Source organism: Falco rusticolus, chromosome 4 (genome assembly GCF_015220075.1).
Source record: "Falco rusticolus isolate bFalRus1 chromosome 4, bFalRus1.pri, whole genome shotgun sequence".
NCBI lineage: Eukaryota > Metazoa > Chordata > Aves > Falconiformes > Falconidae > Falco > Falco rusticolus.
In genome coordinates, this window is record NC_051190.1 from 96622681 (window position 1) to 96642245 (window position 19565).

At 36.9% G+C, this 19565-nt stretch overlaps 1 protein-coding gene across 2 annotated transcripts in view; it reads right to left on the reverse strand.

Annotated features, from left to right (window-relative positions):
- The window catches only part of FBXL2 (F-box and leucine rich repeat protein 2), a 55843-nt gene that overhangs the window by 16048 nt on the left and 20230 nt on the right, over nucleotides 1–19565 (reverse strand). The window contains exons 3-9 of one of the 2 annotated variants that reach the window (XM_037387187.1): nucleotides 9267–9321; nucleotides 7705–7779; nucleotides 4154–4248; nucleotides 986–1054; nucleotides 804–899; nucleotides 371–497; nucleotides 101–175 (exon numbers count right to left, since the gene is read on the reverse strand). In XM_037387187.1, the coding sequence (XP_037243084.1) occupies nucleotides 101–175; nucleotides 371–497; nucleotides 804–899; nucleotides 986–1054; nucleotides 4154–4248; nucleotides 7705–7779; nucleotides 9267–9321 (592 nt within the window). Of the gene's footprint in view, nucleotides 1–100; nucleotides 176–370; nucleotides 498–803; nucleotides 919–985; nucleotides 1055–4153; nucleotides 4249–7704; nucleotides 7780–9266; nucleotides 9322–19565 lie in introns of those variants that run through there. The other variant, XM_037387188.1, reaches the window with a different exon arrangement.

The following is a 19565-nucleotide window of genomic DNA, read 5'->3' on the forward strand; positions in this document are numbered from 1 at the left end:
CACTATTTGAATTATTTGTGTGCACCAGAACAATTCATTAGCATTAAAAAATGCTGTATGATTCTTAGAGAATATATCTTTTGAAACTTCAAATACTTACTGTACAGGATTGCAAATTCAGGATTACAAGTTCATGACAGTGATTTTGAATGTGTTTCAATGCTTCATCTTCTAACTGTATTTAGCAATTAAATCAGACATAGGAAAAGAAACAAGAAATTAAAAGTACAGCAAAGCAGCCCAAAGAAAGTACACATCTTATAACACCAAACAAAAGACTATAACAAAAACAGTATTTTTTAATTCATGGAGATTTCAAAAACCCAAAATAAAATTTTATTCCTAAAGGATCACTCAAGCAGTTATGTACCTGTGTGCAACCTCTAAGAAATAGAGCTTTTAGTCCACTACACCCTTTCACCAGTGCTTCAATACCATCCTTCGTAATCTGATCACACCAGGAAAGATTCAAATGTTCCAGATTTCTGCAACCCTCACTGGGAGAATTAAAAAAATACATAAAGTTAAATCCAGCCTTCAAATAGTCATAACAGTGGGAAACCCAAATTAAACACACTGTTAGAAATTAATGATAGCCAGTGGACCGTGCCAGGCCTCCACAGAAAAGTCATGAGAAAAGACCACACACAAACATCATAGCCTACACCCAAGAAGTCCTAGATGCAGGATACAGTCAGTGCTGATACACCGCATTAAGGTTCAGCACTGACTTTTTGACTCTATTAAATGCTGAACAGCTCTTTAAACACTTTTCTTTAACACAAAACACTGAATCTTCTTACCTTAAGCCTTTCAAAGAGCTGTTTGTGATGGCTACACAAGATGTCAGATCCAGATGTTTCAGCTTGGAACAGAATCTGCTAAGACTGTAACACGTGCTGCAAAACAGCAGACACACTAAAAATACCTTCAGCTACTTCTTTTTCCAAGTTTTCCCATCAAACAAAAAACCCCTTTGACTTACCTGTCAGTGATTTTTGTGCACCCATTTAGATTTAAGTGTTCGATGTTTCTACAGTTCTGTGCAAAGGTCCTAAAACAGCAACAAAAAGCTGGAGAATTAATATAATGTCCCAGGTTGTAACACAGTCACTAGAGTGCGCTCTGTCCCCTCCCTCCTTCCACCTCAGTCAAAAAGCTTCACCTTCAGGCCACAGAGTAATTACAAAGTACATTTCAAATACATCTGTCTCAGTGGTTGCTTTTTCCTTCTGCTGTTGCAAGTTTCTGTCTTGCAGGTAACTCCTGAAACCAAGTGTTGTTCCCCTCTCAAATACCACTTGAGCAAAGCGTTTATTTCTGTCATACATAAGCCAGTACTGACTGACTTCAAACGCCTTAACTAAAAACATTACGGGCATAAACAGAAAGGTTTAAATATCACATCAGTTAAATATTAAGCTGCTGGGGAGAGTTTTTGCACATCTCATTACTGAAGACTTTGTAGGTCTTAAGGAGCTCACTCCCACATCAAATGAAAAGGAACGTACTTTGAAGAATACAGAAGCGGGACCTAAGCCTATCGGACTACCACTGGAAAGCCCTGTGGGCTGCATATTATTTATTTATGATTTTAAAAATTAAAGTGCATCTGTGTGCACTAGTGGGTATGAACTCTAAGGATGATTGGAGCTATTATACTGCTAAAAGCCTGTACGTATCATTATAGTAATTATCCAGAAGAACTATATAAACTTTCTTTTCATCTCTGCAGAGTAATATTTACAGCTGCGTTGCATTTCAGAACACTGTTTTTATGCCCATGTTTCCTCCAACTGCATGGATTTTTTTGGCAGGGGTGGAGGAAACACACAAAACCAGTTTTGTCTGGAGGCTTGCCGTGGTTAACAGATCCGACTACACACTCAGCTGGTAACAACTTCCTGGCTCTCCAGTGTGGATTGAAAACAATGGAAAAAAACCCAGCAAGCAGTTATACTGGTGTGAGTTTCCACTTCAACTCTCAAAACAGCTATTCCAAAATTCATGTACTGGAGGGAGATTTACAATCGAGACGCTCTTCAAATCACTTGGAAAGATGCTACACTCTGGAGGAACAGCAAACTTAGCCTCTGAGATTCAAGCATGGAGCGTGTCCAGAGAGAGCTGCCACAAACATTCAGTACTTACATAGCAAATACCTACTTCGATAATTGGCTGTTTTTAGACAGAAGTTGATGTAGAAGAAGGATAAACAGAGAAATTATTATCACCCACAAAACTAAATAGATCTGGACACAACTCAAAACAAAAAGCCTGACAGGAAAAGTAATTTTCAGAACAAGTATCTGAAAATTAATACCACCTTTCCCATGTTAGTGTTTTGAAAGTCTTAAAGCTCATGTATTTATCATTCATTTGTTAATTTCAATATAACTGCATATATTTCAGAGGTGAACCATCTTCTTTCCTGAAGTGTCTTAAGACACCACCATCTGCATCAGTTACTTGTTACGATGCATGTGTGAATACTGGTAATGCTCCAGTAGCTGGTGTCAGCTCAGCCTGTCCTATTACCAGCTAGCATGACTACCTATACCATCCCTACAATGCACACGCTACACACTGAACTGCTCTATACTCATTCTAAGTATCTGTTTATGAAATATATCGCTGTTTAAAAACATCCCATCTCCAGCCCTCCCCTTCTCCTCAAATGCCACTAATACCTGAATTCACTTATGAATTTTGGCCCTATTCAGAACCCTCACTGCGGTTCCCTAGCCTGTCCTGAAAAGCTAGAGGCCTAAACAAAACGTGGAAACAGAGTTGGGGGAGTGGGGGGACTGTTACATACTGTCCTGACTAATTTTCCCTACACCTTTCTCATTGCCTTCCCTGCTCCCCCCTCTACTACTCTTCTTCTACTGCCTTCCTTACGGAGCGCACAGGGATGGTCCACGTGAACGCTCTGGGAACTCGGGAGGAGCACTGCAGAAAGGTAACTCTGGTTGGGGCTACCTCTTTTTTGAAAGCAGTCGCCAGTAACCTGGGAGATGGTAATTAACATGCACTTTTCCTCTGAGGAGGCAAGACTGCCTGAAAGTGGAGACGCACCATGGAGCAGTTAGGGAGATGGCCTAGAGGCAAGGAAAGCTCTGGGGAAATCTTCAGGTCTGAAGCCAGGATGCCCATCTGGGTTACTAAAGCAATCTACTACTTAACTAGCTGCTGGATGAATTGACCTTACAGACAAAAAACCCCAGTGAATTAGACTGACTTTTAAATTTTAGAAAGCGCTATAGGTCAAAAGATACTAACTTAATGCCCACAGCTTAACAAAATATTTGTGCTTGTTATTTTCCACCTAAGAATGGCCACACTATGTCAACTGAACACCAGCCAGCCCAGTCTCCTGTGACCGTGGAGGAATGCGTAACTGCAAAGCGCCATACCCCAAGGCTTCCTCCAACTGTTCTTTCAGCCCTAATGTATTTGTGGCTTAGGGACCCTGCAGCTGAGAGGTAGAATCTTTGGATTTAAACACTCAGAGAAATACCCACACAGGAATCTAGCTAAACAGTTTGCATACAGAACAAGTTATATGGGTTCAAACGACCTTCTGGGAACAAACTGCACAGTTCAATTTACAGACAGCGTAAAGAAGGATCACTGACTATTTAGAGACTCCTGAGATGTTTCTGTTGCCTGCCTGTTCTTACATTAAAGCAAGAAGAGAGTCCTAGGCCTTCCCTGACTTTGTAGGCACTTAATTGTACCAGTCTTTGTTCTTCCTCCCATTGCTAGTGTCACCTCTTGTCCAGACTAGAAGACAAACTATAAACTGACGGACTACTAATTGTGATGAAATTAGTATTGTAGGATGCCAGAGCATAGGTCTGAAAACATTTTAACTGCTTGAAAACTGAGAGATATCAACATAATACTAATGAAGGAAAAAGAGGCATTTCTGAAAAGCACAGTTCTCATTTCTTTGTTCATTTCCAGAAAATAGCAGTAGCTATACTTTGATCTCAAACTGATATCTCATTTAGTCATTATTATGGTACTTACTCAGGTATCCCATTTTGGTCATTAGTCAGTACTTAGAAACCCAAACAAATGTAACAATAATTGCTTTTGGTCCTGACATCAGGAAATAAGTAATATCTCAATCTAGGACTTTACTTACTTTAAAGAAGAGTCTCCAACACCAAGGCATCCTCTCAGACTAAGTTGTCTCAGGAACCCACCACACCTTTTTGATATATTTTCCACAACACGACCCTTAAACCAAATAAAAAGAAGATTTTGTTGAGTTTTACACTGACATTGCATTCTAACCAAATTAAAAATGCTGGGAGTGAAGACCAGCCTAAGCTACACCCCACCAGAACTACACCTCTTTGAATTTTTTTTGCTGCTTTAAGAACAAACAGTTACCTGTTGAGAATCTCCGCTCACACTGAAGTGCTATTCAATTCAAACTTTGGTTCTCTCTTTTTTTCAGTCTATCACATATGGCTCGTTTTTTTGCCTCAGCAAAACCTGCCCATTAAGACGGCTGAAATGATCTGCAAGTTTTGTCAGATGTGTAGAGAACATGAAGAACTGCCTCAGAGGCAGAATGGCAGGCATGCCAGTTCCTCAAGGATCCCAGGTACTACTACAGCACGTAAGTTTAAATTGTCCAAAAAGATGTGCTTAGGCTAGCACATCACTGAACTACAGCTACAGCCTCTGCTAAGTCCCATTTTACAGTCCCTGCTATAGGGATGGTTGCCTCTGCAACTGAAAGGTGCTGAGCACCTTGGTGGGAGCAGCCATTTCAGTTGCCTTCAGAAGATCAGCTGGAACCCACTGCCAGTCTTCAGTGTCATATATATTTGGGTGTCTGTGCCTGAAACTTGGGATTGCCAAAGAACTTCTCACACTGTGAAGCTTACAGACTTTATGCCTTGTTACCTTGTCAAAAGCTGAAGAACAGCTTACAAACAAAGCTTCCTACTTGACCCCACATTTGCTACAAAAGGCTTTTTATTTCTATCCTGGAAGTGCATTTTGCTATACCTTAGGAGTAAGCAGAATAGCACAGTACTTCTAATATTCAATCTGAAAGTAGCATTACGCAAAAATGTTAAACTACAATAATTATTTTTTTTTTGTAGGAAAACCAAGATAAGAGCAAAAAGCAGGTGCCACTGCAAAAGCTGACAAGACATCACATTGTGTCTAATTTTAGGGAGGTAAGGTCAAAGAAATCAACATTAATCATTTAACAAACAAGGCTAATACCTAAAACCACCTTTTATTTTCTTCTTTTTTTTTTTTTTTTTCTTTTTAAAGGAATACTTACAAAATTACAGGTCAGTGCAGTGAATATTTTTTTTTCTCTTTACATGTGATGGCAATAACTTCACTGAAACAGTACAACGTTTTTTTGTTGACCTCTAACACCAAAGTCCTGGCTAGCACTATATAAAAATATTTTCTTATCAGAGGTTGTTTCTTAGTCCATAAGTAACATTGTTCTTCTTAACTCTCAGAAGAATTTACACCAAAACAAACAAAAAACCAGAAAATCATTATACAAACAGAATGAAGTATTTTTTAAAGCTTTCTGCTTAGTCAGTTATTTCTCAGCAGAGGACAAATAACTTTACTGTAAAGGATAAAGTCTTCAACAAATAATATATATTGCAAATTCAATCTAGATTGCAGAAAAAAAAAGCCAAACCCTAACGCATTATTAAAAGAAAATAGAAGCAAATAATGATGTAAGTTTTCCCAAACCCATTTATTTCTTTAGGCATGTAAAGAATCCAAGAAACGGCATATTCAAAAAAAGAACTTCAGTGTATTCAAATGTGTTTAGCTGTTTGAATAATTCAATGTCATTCAGAAAACAAATTTTTCAAATTACCCCAGCTTACATTTGGTTCCACATATCAAGAAATACTAAGTCACATTTAACTTCAAGAAGATCTTCACACATTTTTGTGATAGAAAAGAAACATTTTTTCTTTATAGCTTTTTTTTCACCTCACTTTATTCTCTACCGCATTGTCTTAGGTACGGAAAATTTCACAAAACCTTATTTTTCATTATGTGATAGTCTCAGATCAAGTACTGCCTGATGTTATGTGAAACATCAAACAGTACAATGCCCAACTGAGCAAAAAGTTGCCAAATACAATTACCAGCTTTTACCTGTCCTAAATCTATCGACAAAAAAAATGTTACTAAAACAGCTGAAGAAAAAACAGAGTTCTTAGACATCAAATGTGAAAGTGTACCTCATTCAAAACTAATTTATGTAATAATTGCTAGTTTAACATACTCTTATGAATAAACTTAAGGGGTTTATATTACAAATGTTCTTAAATATAACATACTGGAGTAACTGAATTGCTCCAAACCACAACAGCTTCTTATAGCAAAAGAAAACCATAACTTAATTTCATTCCTTCTCCTGAATCCCATGCTACAAACATGGTGTCTCAAAGGGCAATGCCACTAGGTACAACCTAAGACAAACATCAAAAACATAAAAATCCCATACCACCTGTTTCTGAACAGCAGGAGGATTTCAGACACAGAAAAGCCTACCAACAGAAGGATTTCAGACCTGTGGAGTTTTCTTTATTATTTCTTAGCAAATGAGAAACAGAACCTTTTTAAAGGCAACTGAAAAGATTACATTAAAGCTCCAAGTCTACTTAGACACATTTAGATAGAGGCAAATGCCAAAATCTTTCTCCTGCCTCTGTGAGATCCTCATGTTTAACATCAGTACAGCAGAGGAGTTGGCAATGAAATTTTAAAAGACTGGTGAAAAAATTTACCCTATATACTACTGTAAAGTTTTAGGAACAGTTTGAACCATGGTTAGCAAAATATACCAAATGAAACCCATCTGGATTTTATTCATGCAACTAAGAAACGAAAACATAAAATCCAGAAGCAAATTCATTACTGTATTCTAAATTTAATACACTTCATCAAACAACAAGTAATAAACCAGTTCAGATTTATTTCAGGATTTGTATTTTCCTATGGATTTTTGTCTTCATTTTCAGATGTCATATTTTATTTTGTTATGCACTCTATGATGGCACTAATGCAGACATGTTTTTCTTAAGTAAGACAAAACTGCCCTAATCCTTTCATTATATGCTGAAATGGTCTTTAATCTACATGCACCTGCATTTCAGGCAAGGTTCAAACACTATAGAACAAATGTTCATAAAATGGTAATCAGATACACACCAAATCAAACGTAGGCAAGTCAGCAGTAAGAAAAGTTTTTAGATTTGTTTCAATCTCCACTTCTGATAGCCAAGCGTCCAGAAAGCCTTCAGCACTAGATGGCACCCTCAGAGAGAGACTCGGGATCAGCAACTGAATTACCTTCTAAATGGTGAAAGTGATTTCGAGGATCTCACTCCACCCAGAGACATCATTTATACCTTTACTTTCTGGAAATGAGCTTTGACTTTCTAGAGCCCTGTATGTATAGGATATATGCAAATTATCTGATACATAGCTGGCAACCAAAATCGAAACACTTATTAAAAAAAAAAAGCAAATACACAGTTCTTTCCTATTTGCCCCTTCACAGTATTGTTATCTTGAACTTTAGCCTTTAAAACATGTGAAGGCAAGCACAGTCTATAGAATACTCAAAATGGGCTATGGTCTTAAACATCACCATAGGAATGAAAAAAACCCAGAGACACTTACCTCTATATCCGTTTGAAAGTTAAAGAGGTCTATTCTTTGCCAATTGCTTCCATCCAGAGCTAAAACATTCCATGCCTACAGAAAACAAATACAGTTTATTACCTCCACTGCCTGCTCCCTTGATTTGCTTCTCAGCAATTCAAATATAACAAACAAATACAACAAAATATACCATTTCAGGTAGCATTTTTAAAAAAGAAATATAATGGTAGATATTAGTAGTCTACAATAGCAACTAGTTAAAAACATATAATTTGTGGAAACGCATCTCAAATCTAAATGGATTACGCTTCAAACGCTAATTTATGCCCATAAAACATGCAGGAAAGCAAGAAATTAAATGTAAAGTACATACATGGACACAGCAAGATTTAACCCTCCACTTTCAAAAAAGCTTTTGTAAATTTGTCTAATAAGTTACTTTTGCTAGATCTATATGGAGAAAAGTATTCCTTCCAATGAAACCACAGTTCCTTAACCTCACTAGTTACTATTCTGAGAGAAACAGAAACCTTTCAGAAAACTGCTGACTTTCCACTATTAGGATCAGGCCTTTCCTTTACACATGCTGAGTTACGTGTATGTGTTCAAGAATTTATCCTTCACTGTCAAAGCCATAGCTGTTCACAGTGAAACAAAAAAGCCAGAGAAACACAACTAAACTCAGAAAAATAGAAAGAAGCATACAGCATCCAACTGACAGGTAGCAGTTCTGAGAGAAAAACACAATTTATTCAATCACTTTAATTTTCTTCTGCTATTTTCTAGGCTTTAGCTGAAGGTTCTAACAAAGCTTCACGTTTTGTTAAAACTTCCTGAAGTTGCAGGCCAGAGTGATATAGGTGTAGGAATGAAATAGTTACACACTTAATTATACAGTAAAACAAACACAAAAAAACCCCAACAAAACCAAACCGAACCAAACCCAATCCTCATTGAGAGAAGGAAGAAAATAATGAAATAATAAAGTTCATTCATGTTGTCTGAGAATTCACTTCATCCTACACACTTGATATAGGAACAGAATGTTATTACTATGATTCAAGAAAAAAATCAAGACTAGCTAAACATAAAAGCTCACTTGGTATGCTTTCTCTATTATCTTATGTGTGCCTTTTTCCTCTACTAGTAGTCCATCTACTTAACACCTTTTGTACTTGGCAAGCAAACGATGGATGTACTTCTTAGACACATGGTGCACACATTAACTGAACTACATGGAATTTTAAGCAGAAAATGCATTTGAAAAGTGTTATACAGACACATGCTTTATAAAAAGCAAATGCCATTATGCCAAACTGGGCTTAATCCTTTCTCCAGATATAGAGCATACATGACTAGATACCTTTTCCACAGCCTTTAAACAGAAGTCCAGTACATAGCAACTAAATCCACATCTGAATGCAGAACTGGACCATTTGTTTTAATAAACAAAGAGACTGAGATAACTATTTGATTTTTTTTTTTAACATGAAGCAGAATGCCCTAAAGCCCACAATTTGCATGTAATTAAGAGAATAGCATTCTGAAGAACAACAAAAAAACTCAACAGAAGTACATACCTTGGAAACCTGTGCACAACGACACAAAGTAACTATGTCCAAGAAAGAAAATATTCTAGGAAGAAAGGAAAAGAACAATTAAAATGTTTTATTGTAAATTCAGACTAGTACATGGATTCACAGTTTTGTAGTTCTATGGAAAGACACCAGTTACACAAGAAGCAAGGTAAATGCAGTATGAATGTTTTACTAAATTATTTTGCTTATTGAGACTTAAGGAATATCATAGCTATTATCTAAAGACTGTCAACACCAAAATGCAAGAACCAGCAGGTGCTTCTTCTGAAAATCTTTTCGTTTCTCCCTCCATACTACCCAGACGTGTATGAATTATAACAATATTTTTTTCCAATTCAGAGAAACCAGCTTATTACCTTTGTGCTACAATTCAGTAAGTAACTTACACAAATACAGATTTCAGAGGCTGGTGAAGAGTAAGAAATAGAAAACAACACGTAGATAAACCCAAGTTCAAGAATCTAAGTATTAACACAAAGAATAATGACCCAAATTCCTAAAGGGGTTTCACAGTACCAAGTCTAACGGTCAGTATCTTTTTTCATTTACTCTACACGAAACAACTACAACTGAAAATTTACCATTACTATTCTGATCACGGAACCAATTCCTCAAGGCTGCCAACTCTATATAATAGTTTTCTGAAAGAAATTTTTCCCTGTCAAAATGAGTTTTGCTAAATACCATTTCCAAACAACAATGAAATTGGTTCAAAGGATGTTCTCAGCAACAAGAAATCATTAGCATAAGCATAAAATATAGATCCTAATCCAAAATCATTTTCTATTACAGAGACTGGAAGATATGAAAGACATTACTGTAATTCACTTGTAAACTGTTACCTGCTCACCAATGAGCTTCTTCAGTCCTCAAAACAACTAACAGTAATAATAACAATTTCATCTCACAGTGAAATGTTAATTTCATCTTGCCAGTGAAATCTCTGGCAAGGGATGCTGAATTTAATTATGTGAAATTCTGGTTACTGTTTTCCAAGTGGAAATCTGAAGCTAGAGCTCAAAATGGATGCCTACATCTTAAGCACTGTGATTTTCAGTTGTGGCAAGAGTCAAAAAATGTAATGAAAGTTAATGGAAGTACTTCTTAAACGTAACAACCAAGTTTATTATGATCACTTCAGATACTAGTTTTCCAATATTTCATTAACACATGAAATACTTTCTCTTTTTCACTGTGCAGTAATACATTTTCTCAAAAAACTATGAGCCATGCAAACAGAAGGTCATTCTCAGCAGCTGTGAAATAATTTATAAAACCCTGTCAATAACATTTATTTTTATAGAATCTATTTTGTCATTTGAACATCCATCCAGAGGTCTGTCCACTTTAAGAAAATTAGCAGCAATTTATGCACAAAGTACACACTAAATGTGCTCAGCAAGATTTCTGGACTGCTCAGATGAGCACTCAAAGAACTCACTCTCCTTTAAGAGCAGCACTTATACCAATGACCCACCACGCATCCTCTTCTGAAGTCACCTTTCCCTTCACCACACGGCAAATGGCAGAAGTTGAGGGTGTGGAGATTATGCTAGACAGCTGCAAAAGCTTATTGCCTTGTAGAAGCTTCCTCATGCTACCACTGTACAAGTGGAATCTGAGGGTTATCTCAGATTTACAGAAGCTGAAGCACAAAAGACAGATTTCTATGTTATTTGTAACGAAGACAATTACATGACACAATACCCTTGCCTAAATGAAGAATTTGAAATGCTCTAGAAGTGATGTATCAAGTTCTACTGAAATAAACAGAAGAAATCGCAAGACACTGAAGAAAGGGTATTTTATACACCCCCACTACTCTGAGTTTTCTGGCAGTCTGTCTTCATGCTTGATTGTTTATTGCTGTCAAGAGATTAGTGTTGATGTGTGATTTCTGCTAAAAAAAGAAAATTAAAACCAAATGCAGAACAGATGTATTTTTAAAGAGTCAAAAACTAAAAGTGGTCATTCTACATTAAAAGAAGAAATATTTTAGTAAGTGTAAACATATACAATGCTTTTAGGTTTTTTATTTTTGTTCTAAAGAAGAAACCTTCTTGCAAGGCAGCCCAAACTGTCCCCATCAAAACAGGTAACATTAGGATGCATAACCCAGCAAAATCAGAATGATTGCTATTCAATTAAATACTATGATAGGTAAGAGATGCCAGTAAATTCTTTTACAACTCCAGAGTAATTTTGCCAACTTGCTTGAAGACGTTTTTTCCACAATTTTCTATTTATTTACCCTCTGTAGTAGTCTTACACATGCACCACTAGCACACACTTGCTTCTCTGCTGTCCCACAGAATTACTAACAATACAGCAACATACAAATAAGTAGCCAACAAGACACAAGACTAAGGTTTCACAAGACTCTGAAGGTTTAAAGTCATTTAAAGTCTTTAAATGCAACCAACAAACCGAGATGGAGATGGCAACACTGACATTGTCAGTCATCTGTCAGCGTCAAGACACTGACATTGTCTGGCTCTTGGGGTGAAGGACTATGTCAGTAAGCACTTGTAATTCTAAAAAGTGGAAAAAACTACCAAGTAGGGCAGCTGGTAGTTGCATAGCACTTCTGTCCTCTATGACCATAGCTATGTAGATGGAAGCGAATGCAGCCAGCAGTAGGATTAATTTCCATTTAAGTCTTTGGCATGGCTTTGTACAGGGAAACTGGAAGTTAAGTTAATAGATCCACAGTAAAGTTTAGGATCATCTACTCCGATTCCCGGTACCTCAGGCTATTCAATTCTCCATAGTTATCCTGCATCAAGCTCAGGAAGGAGAATCCGCTTATCAGCAACTGGAGCTCTTCAAGACCTTTCTTCCCTAGGCACATACCGCTCTGGACACGTGCCTCACGAGTTTGGCCTCGGAGATCTTTCAGTGCTAACAGTACCTGCAGCACGCATGAGCTTCATGTCACAGGCACAAAGGGTTGTACAAGCTCACAGTTCCTCAGTTCCTTTATGGTAAACTTGTATTGGCCAAAGCCTAACTTCCAGAAAAGGATCTATTCTTGACCTGAAAGCCTTCAAGAGATGGAAAACCACCACCTTTTTTGGTAGTTTGTTCCACTGGTTAATCACTCTGTCAAAATGTTTGCCTTATTTCCAAGGTGAACGTCTGACTTTCAGCTTTATGCTTTTTTCTACTTTTCTTCACCAAATTAAAGAGTGCTTTAGCAGTTAGCACTTTCTCCTCATCAAGTTTTAAAGCCACTTATGTCATCTTTCATTCTTTTTAACAATCTTTTCACTTTAGTTCTTTAAATGTCATTTTCTCTGCATTCATTTTGCCAGTATGTTTCTTCCAACGTAGACATCAGAAGCATGTGCAGCACTAAAAAAATGTATTAGTATCAACAAAGCTGTACACAGACATAAAGTATGATTTCACTACCTCCATTTTCAGAGCCATTTCAGGCCACTGTAACTGCCTTTCTGACACTGCATCGGGCAAGAATCTTACAGTATACCACCCATTTCTCCCTCATACCCTCTTCTAGGAGTACACACTCCAGGCCACAGCTCTTTCTGTAGCATTCCTTAGTCCTGTATATCTATACACATAAAATTAATCCATAAAATCAATCTTGTTTGAACACATCCCAATTTATTGTGGTATTCAGACTTCCTGAGGAGTGCCTTGTCTTCACAGAAGTTTACCATTACAGTTCTTGTGTCATCTATAACTTTTCTCTCTGGTGAATTCTGAAGCAGTGAGTTCCAAAGCATTAAATCAACCCCCTACAGGCTTACCTGTCGATTGCTGCAACCATTGTTAACCACTCCTGAGTCCCTTTAACATGCATTAATGTGCTGCATGCACACAGTGCTATTTTTAAAATTAAAAGGTCAAATGTTAAAGTCAAATGCCTCAGTAGAAACATGTAATTTTGGTTGGTAAAGCCAACTGATTGTTTAATATCAAGGAATGATATCATCCAATCACTGATTTTCCAGAAAACAACAACAACAACAACAACTGTCATTCCTCTCTCTCAATTTTCTATCAAACAAATCTGTGGTGAGTTTTCCATACTGAATATGAGGCTGTGATTTCTGGTCATCTCTCCCTTGCCTAGTTAAAAGTGTTGCAGTCAGAATCCATATTCTTTTAGTCTTCTGGAATTTACTTGACACCCAAGACTTACCAAAACTCAGCGTAAGAGGGCCACAGACCTCCTAAGTCACCTTTTTAAGGCACTTTCACTGCGATTTGTATGGTCCTGCCAACTACAAGAAGTGATGATCTATTTACAGTCTCTCTCATCTTCCCATGTATTTCCACACATGCTTCGTTATTCCTGCGTGCTATAAACAGACTGTCCTGTGTCTTTCCTAACACAAAGACGCCTGACACCTAATATTTTGTTTCCTTCCCCATGGAGCCATGGAAAGAAACAGCTATTTCTCAAAACCCGGACGCTGTACAGTGTACCATCTACAGAGTCAGAAATCAAACTGTGCAAGAGTCAAACTGCTTCTCTCTCACCTTTGCAAGGCCCTTCCAAATCTGATCATGTAAAGAATAAACTTCTGCAGTAACAGCCTGGCAATTACTCATTTTAAGTATTTTGATATAATACTACATGGATTGATAAAAGGTGGAGAACAAAATGCATACAGTAAGCACCACACATGCATACTGTAACTTCCTGGAATTTTTGGCCCAAACCCCAAGATTTGTTGTGACAGAAATACCCAATAATATCTACAAACATTCAACAATAATTTAAGTTAGAGGTTTTATTTAATAACTGCCTTGTGAATGAAATTCTATTTCAGAACTTCTATTTTTCACATCTTTTAAATTTATAGTGGTTTTGCACACAAAGAATGGTGACAAACCATCAAAATGAAAACCAAACTAAGGATGAGAAATGCCTGAAGATAGCGCACTACCTAACTGATCTGCTCAGAAGATCCTTTCAACTTGACCACACCATCCAGTTGTTACAAAACAAGCACCCAACAAATTTGTCATGTCTTCCCCATTTTAGACTATGAACTTCTTAAGGAAGGGACTTCATCATTGATTTGTACAATTCCTTGCATACCAAACCCGCTCTCATAAAGGCCTTTACATTCTACTAGAATACAAATGCAATATGGAAGAGTAAAGCCTACACACGTGACAAAACATCACAGAGAGACAAAGCACAGCTTTCATTTTTTTTAGCATCATTTGATTTTCCTCTTTTAGCAGGTTTTTCTCAGAATTTTCTGGAAGAATGCCCAAGCATAATCTGTTATTAAGTGACAGGGGAAAAGAGCATCAGCCACTCTCAGTTCACTGCTTATCAACATTTGAACACACACAGTCACAAAATCTCACAACCCGATAGAAGCCGCTTTGTATTTCTCCTAAAACATCATATTCAGTAAATATAAAGAATTGTGATAATGTTTTGTATGTGGAAGGTTTCTCTTCTCTTTGTCCCCCATTTTTACTAAACACCCTACTGAGGTATGACGCATCTCACCAATAACTGCAGCCCAGCGGCACATACAAACACTACAATAAAATACGCAGACTAGAAAACACACAGATAAGATGAATAATTCACAACCATAACTCATAAAAGCAGAACTTTGCATGCATAAATTTATATCTATATGATTAAATTAACAATGCTATTGTTGGTATACTTCCAAACATCACCAGCTTCGCAGGTAGGAACACCTGCTCCATCGGTAAATTCCAGTAATATCTTATTCAATAACACCACATAATAATACTTGTCTTGGAAACGTAAACAGTGAGGCATATTAAAAGCTTAAGGAGTCTGACTATTTTCTACTTTTTTTTTAAAAAAAGTATCTTTCAGCTTGTTTTCTCTTGTTTCTCTCAGGCTTGTTTTCAGCATCACGTCACAAAAGACTGACCAAACACTAATTTCTACATGAAGCACACATCCACTAACTCATCTAATGCTTGACTTTCCAGGTCAATTATTAAAACAAATCCCTTTTTACTAGGGATGTGCTACTTTGTGAAGTAAAGCGCTTAAACTAGAAACTGTGTGAGACACTCCAAAACTTTCCTGTAACTTTTAGCCCTGCAGTTTCCACTTGTAAACTACTTGGGCTAAGATGCCTTTCTCAGCAGAGCTACACAGCAAATATTTCAATAACAAATGTGGCACCAAAAAACACCTTTTAACAAGCCAAACCTCCTCTTCCTTTGCCAAGATGCTTATTGCTACACAATCCTTACATAAGTATTAGCAACTGCAAAAGAACAGGCTGTCTACAGGATGCCTAACATCTGTTTTCAGTTGAAACAGAAGTCAACTACCACAAATAGTCAGCTCTGCTGTATTAATTTTATAGTTACAGGGCAGCATCTAACTTTATGGCCTATACATTTCTTGCAAGACAAGTGGATCAAATTACTTGCTCCTTAAAAACAAAAATAATTTTGACTTATTTGTAAAGCATGACCATATGTAACACAATAGCAACATTTTCAGTATCTAATTGCCTTAGTACCGGAAACAAAACGTCCAATGATAAATTCAAGAAGGGCCATTTATGTTTAATTTACTGTCAAACATACAGAATACAGCAACTACAACTTCTTTTGCAGGGTCAGTTACATAGCTAATAGATACAGCTACGTTATGCAAATCACAGAGTAACTTTAGCCTGAAAAAGAAATCCAGAAAATAGCACATGAATACATCCCTGTTGTATCTTTGATTTATATTTACTTCGATATTATGGATGCATAATACAACCTAAAAGGTCACATTTTTGTAACCTTTCAGAAGTAGAGTTAAAAACTTGAACACAAAACTTACATATAGTAAGTGTTGAAGAAAAGTTCAACCCATGAAACAGACTTTATCTAGTGTTTCACAAAAGGTCAGATCTATACTTGAATCAGTTTCAGTAACCTTGCTTAGCTGTTTCATTCATAATAGCTACTGACCTAACAATTTTAGGCAATCACCTCGTTGCATTGATTACCCTGATTCATGTAATACCAAGACACAGGAATCTTAAGTAGAAAAACAGTAACTGTTACTAGAAAAGAATCTAGTGTTTAGCATCATTAAGTCTTTAACAATACTGGTTAGGAATCTCACTGTGGCGCTTCCAGAAGAGAAGCTGAAGTATGAAGTTTCAGAATCCTTTCTTTGCTGTGAGTTTTCTCTTTTTTTTCTCCTCTCCTTTTTTTTTTTTTTAATAAAATCATCTTTCGCCTTACCCAAAACAATATTCATTAAAGACCAAATACGATCTTTCAAACAAAAGGATGAGGCAAGTCATGTGCTTTACCTAGAAATGAAGTAGTAACAAGCTAAGAGGCCTCCTAACACCCCCACATTCATCCTTCATGCCTTCCTAAAACTGGAGTATTTGTAGAGGGGGATGATCCCAATTTCCAACTTTAAAAACCACATGGATTATCCAGTTTAATCACTTCTTGTAAATGCTGTGTGAATACAATGCTCTCTAATTTCTAGAAGCCTGCATGCTGCAGCTCATATGACCCCCTAGCTTCACTAGTCGGATTTCTATCAAAGTTTTAGCTCTTATGTAGATCTTATCTAAAGCATAGGCTTTGTTTGGGTTTTGTTTTTTTTTTGGCAGGGGGGTGTGTGTGTCAACCAACAAACAACTATGTAAAGAAAAATGGGGCTCAGCTGAAGATTTCTAATTTAGAGAAAAGCATTTGATAAATGAGAAATTAACTACTACTTATGGGCAGACAGGAATCCATGGAAGGAGACACAGCCTGGAGAGGACACCTCATGCACCCATACAGGCTGGGAGTCACCTGACTCAGAAGCAGCTTTGCAGAAAAGGACTTGGGGATTCTGGTGAGCATGGACCATGTTGAACATGCCTCAAAAGAGAAGGTTTGAGGGGGATCTTATCAGTGTGTATAAATATCTGACAGGAGGGAGTTAAGATGACAGGCTCTTCTCAGTAGTGTCCAGTGACAGAAAAGAAGCAATGGATACAAACTGAAATACAAAAAATTCCACTTAAACAAAAGAATTATTTTTTTTTTCTGTGAGTACTGTCAAACACTGGACCAGGTTGACTACAGAGTTTATCAAGTCTCTATGTTTTGAGATACTCAAACGGACAATGCCAAGAACAACCCCGCTCCAGCTGACCCTGCTTTCAGCAGTGAATTTGGACTAGCTCATCTCCAGTGTTCCCTGCCAACATCAGCTATTTGTAATTTTTTAAAATATAAATTTTATTTTTATGAATTTTTGTGAAATACAAATTTGGCAACTATAACATACCTTACTAAATAAAAGCAGTTAGCCTAATGATTATTTAAGTGGTTTAACTCGTAGCCCACAGTCCCAATCCAACCTGCTGGCCATTCCAACTATCCTATAATCACTTAGGGGGAAAAAATAGACTATATAGTTTGGGCACCAAAAAGCCAAAAATCAACTATACCCACTCTGCACACATGCTACCAGCTAGGTAGAGATGTGGAAAAATAACATAATATGCTGGTATAGCAGCCTAGGGATCTCCATAAATCATGATCACTACAGCCATAGATGTTATGGAAACTTTGGCTAGTTGCTGGACCAGGATTCGGTAGACTTGATCCAATCTGTAGCTCTGCTACTGGCCTAGAGGATGACTTTGAACAAAATATTTCTCAATGCCTCTGTCTGCATCAGGAAGACACAGATAAGAAAGCTCACCTCTTCTGTAAATATTTCCAAGAGTTACAGACAAAAAAGAAGTTAAGTACTTGGTATTGTTATTTCATGTGTCTAGCATTAATATTTAACAACATTTTTCTTTTTTTAGGGAGTTACAGTATCTTTTCAATTGCCTTTATGTTTTGATAGCACTTTTATCATGCAAATGAGGAAGAACAACATTTCTCCATTTGCCTCCCAAGGAACATGACTTCTTTATATCCCTGATACTTCTGAACATTTGGTTGATTCAAGAGACTGAGTTTAAATAAGACTCAAGTTTCAAGGTAAATAAAGCTCTAAATGGAATTAAGTCTTCATTAAAGAACAGATTCTAAAGAGAAGCTTAATAGCAAATTAAAAAAAAAAAAAGAAAAAAGAAAAAAAGGGTAATGTATGATTCCAAGGGTTGTGTAAGTGATTTCTGTATCCCCTTTAGCTGTTACACCTGCCTCAAATACTTGTCATTTACTTTTGTTTGTTCCAGTATGACTAAGCCTGTCACAAGCATGTTCTTACTGGGAGGTATTATCTGTACTTGAACCAGGTAATGCTGAAGCACTCCATTTATAAGGATATCTCAATTCTTCAAGCAGAAACATTAAAGTATTTCCTTTTCAGAATTCATAAATCGTAGTCAGCACCCTTGACCAAAAAAGAAAAAAAAAAATAATCCCATCTCTTCCATTCCCAAATCCTCTTCATCAACACAGTATACAAAGCACTAGTGTGCAATTTTCAGCTTGTTCTTAGAGCCTCTCACTGAGGTTGTTAAAGAAATTCCATCTGAAACATCTCTGCCCAAAACATTCAGGTTTAAGTTTACTCTTGCCTTTGTGAACAAAACCAAATCACTTAAAACATTAAATGGAGGATGGCAGCTACCTACTCCAGTTTCAAAAGACCAAACCTAATTGATCATCTAATCATCTGCAAATGTTCAGCATCTCTTACAAGAAAGCCAGAAAATGCACATGAAGTGCCAACTAGTGAGGCAAAGAACTGAAAAATACAAAATTGCATCTGGAACTTACCTTGCCAAGAACTTCATAAGCAGACAAACAATACATGTAGCAGTGTAAAAAAAAGGTCAACATGAAACCTTTTCCGTATTTTGAAGAGGTTATGCTGACCTCCCAGCTATTGAGCCTTCAGTTTCCTCAGACAGAGCACAAGTTTTGTCCTGAATTTGAGGTAAATCAAATTGACACCAATTTCCACTTCAGAATAATTGGAAAACTTCCTAACAAAAGCTGATTAATCAGAAAATTTCTACTTGTTGCATTCCCAATGTATATTTGAGGTTAGACACACTATCTTGAAGGCTGAAGGTACAGAGAAACTGAATTACTATTCATTTTAACACTGGGTAAATCATGTTAAAACAAATAAAAATAGTACTCTTAGCTTGATACTATTTATCAATTGCTGCTAAAGCATGTAAGAATTCTGAAAACACCTAGTAAACCTTAACTAGTCCTGAAGAGTTAGAATTCTGTTGTTTCCCTGGCTAAAGATCGGAATATTTAATCACTTTCTAGAGGTTTTATCTTGTCCATGACTTATGCCTGTGGTTC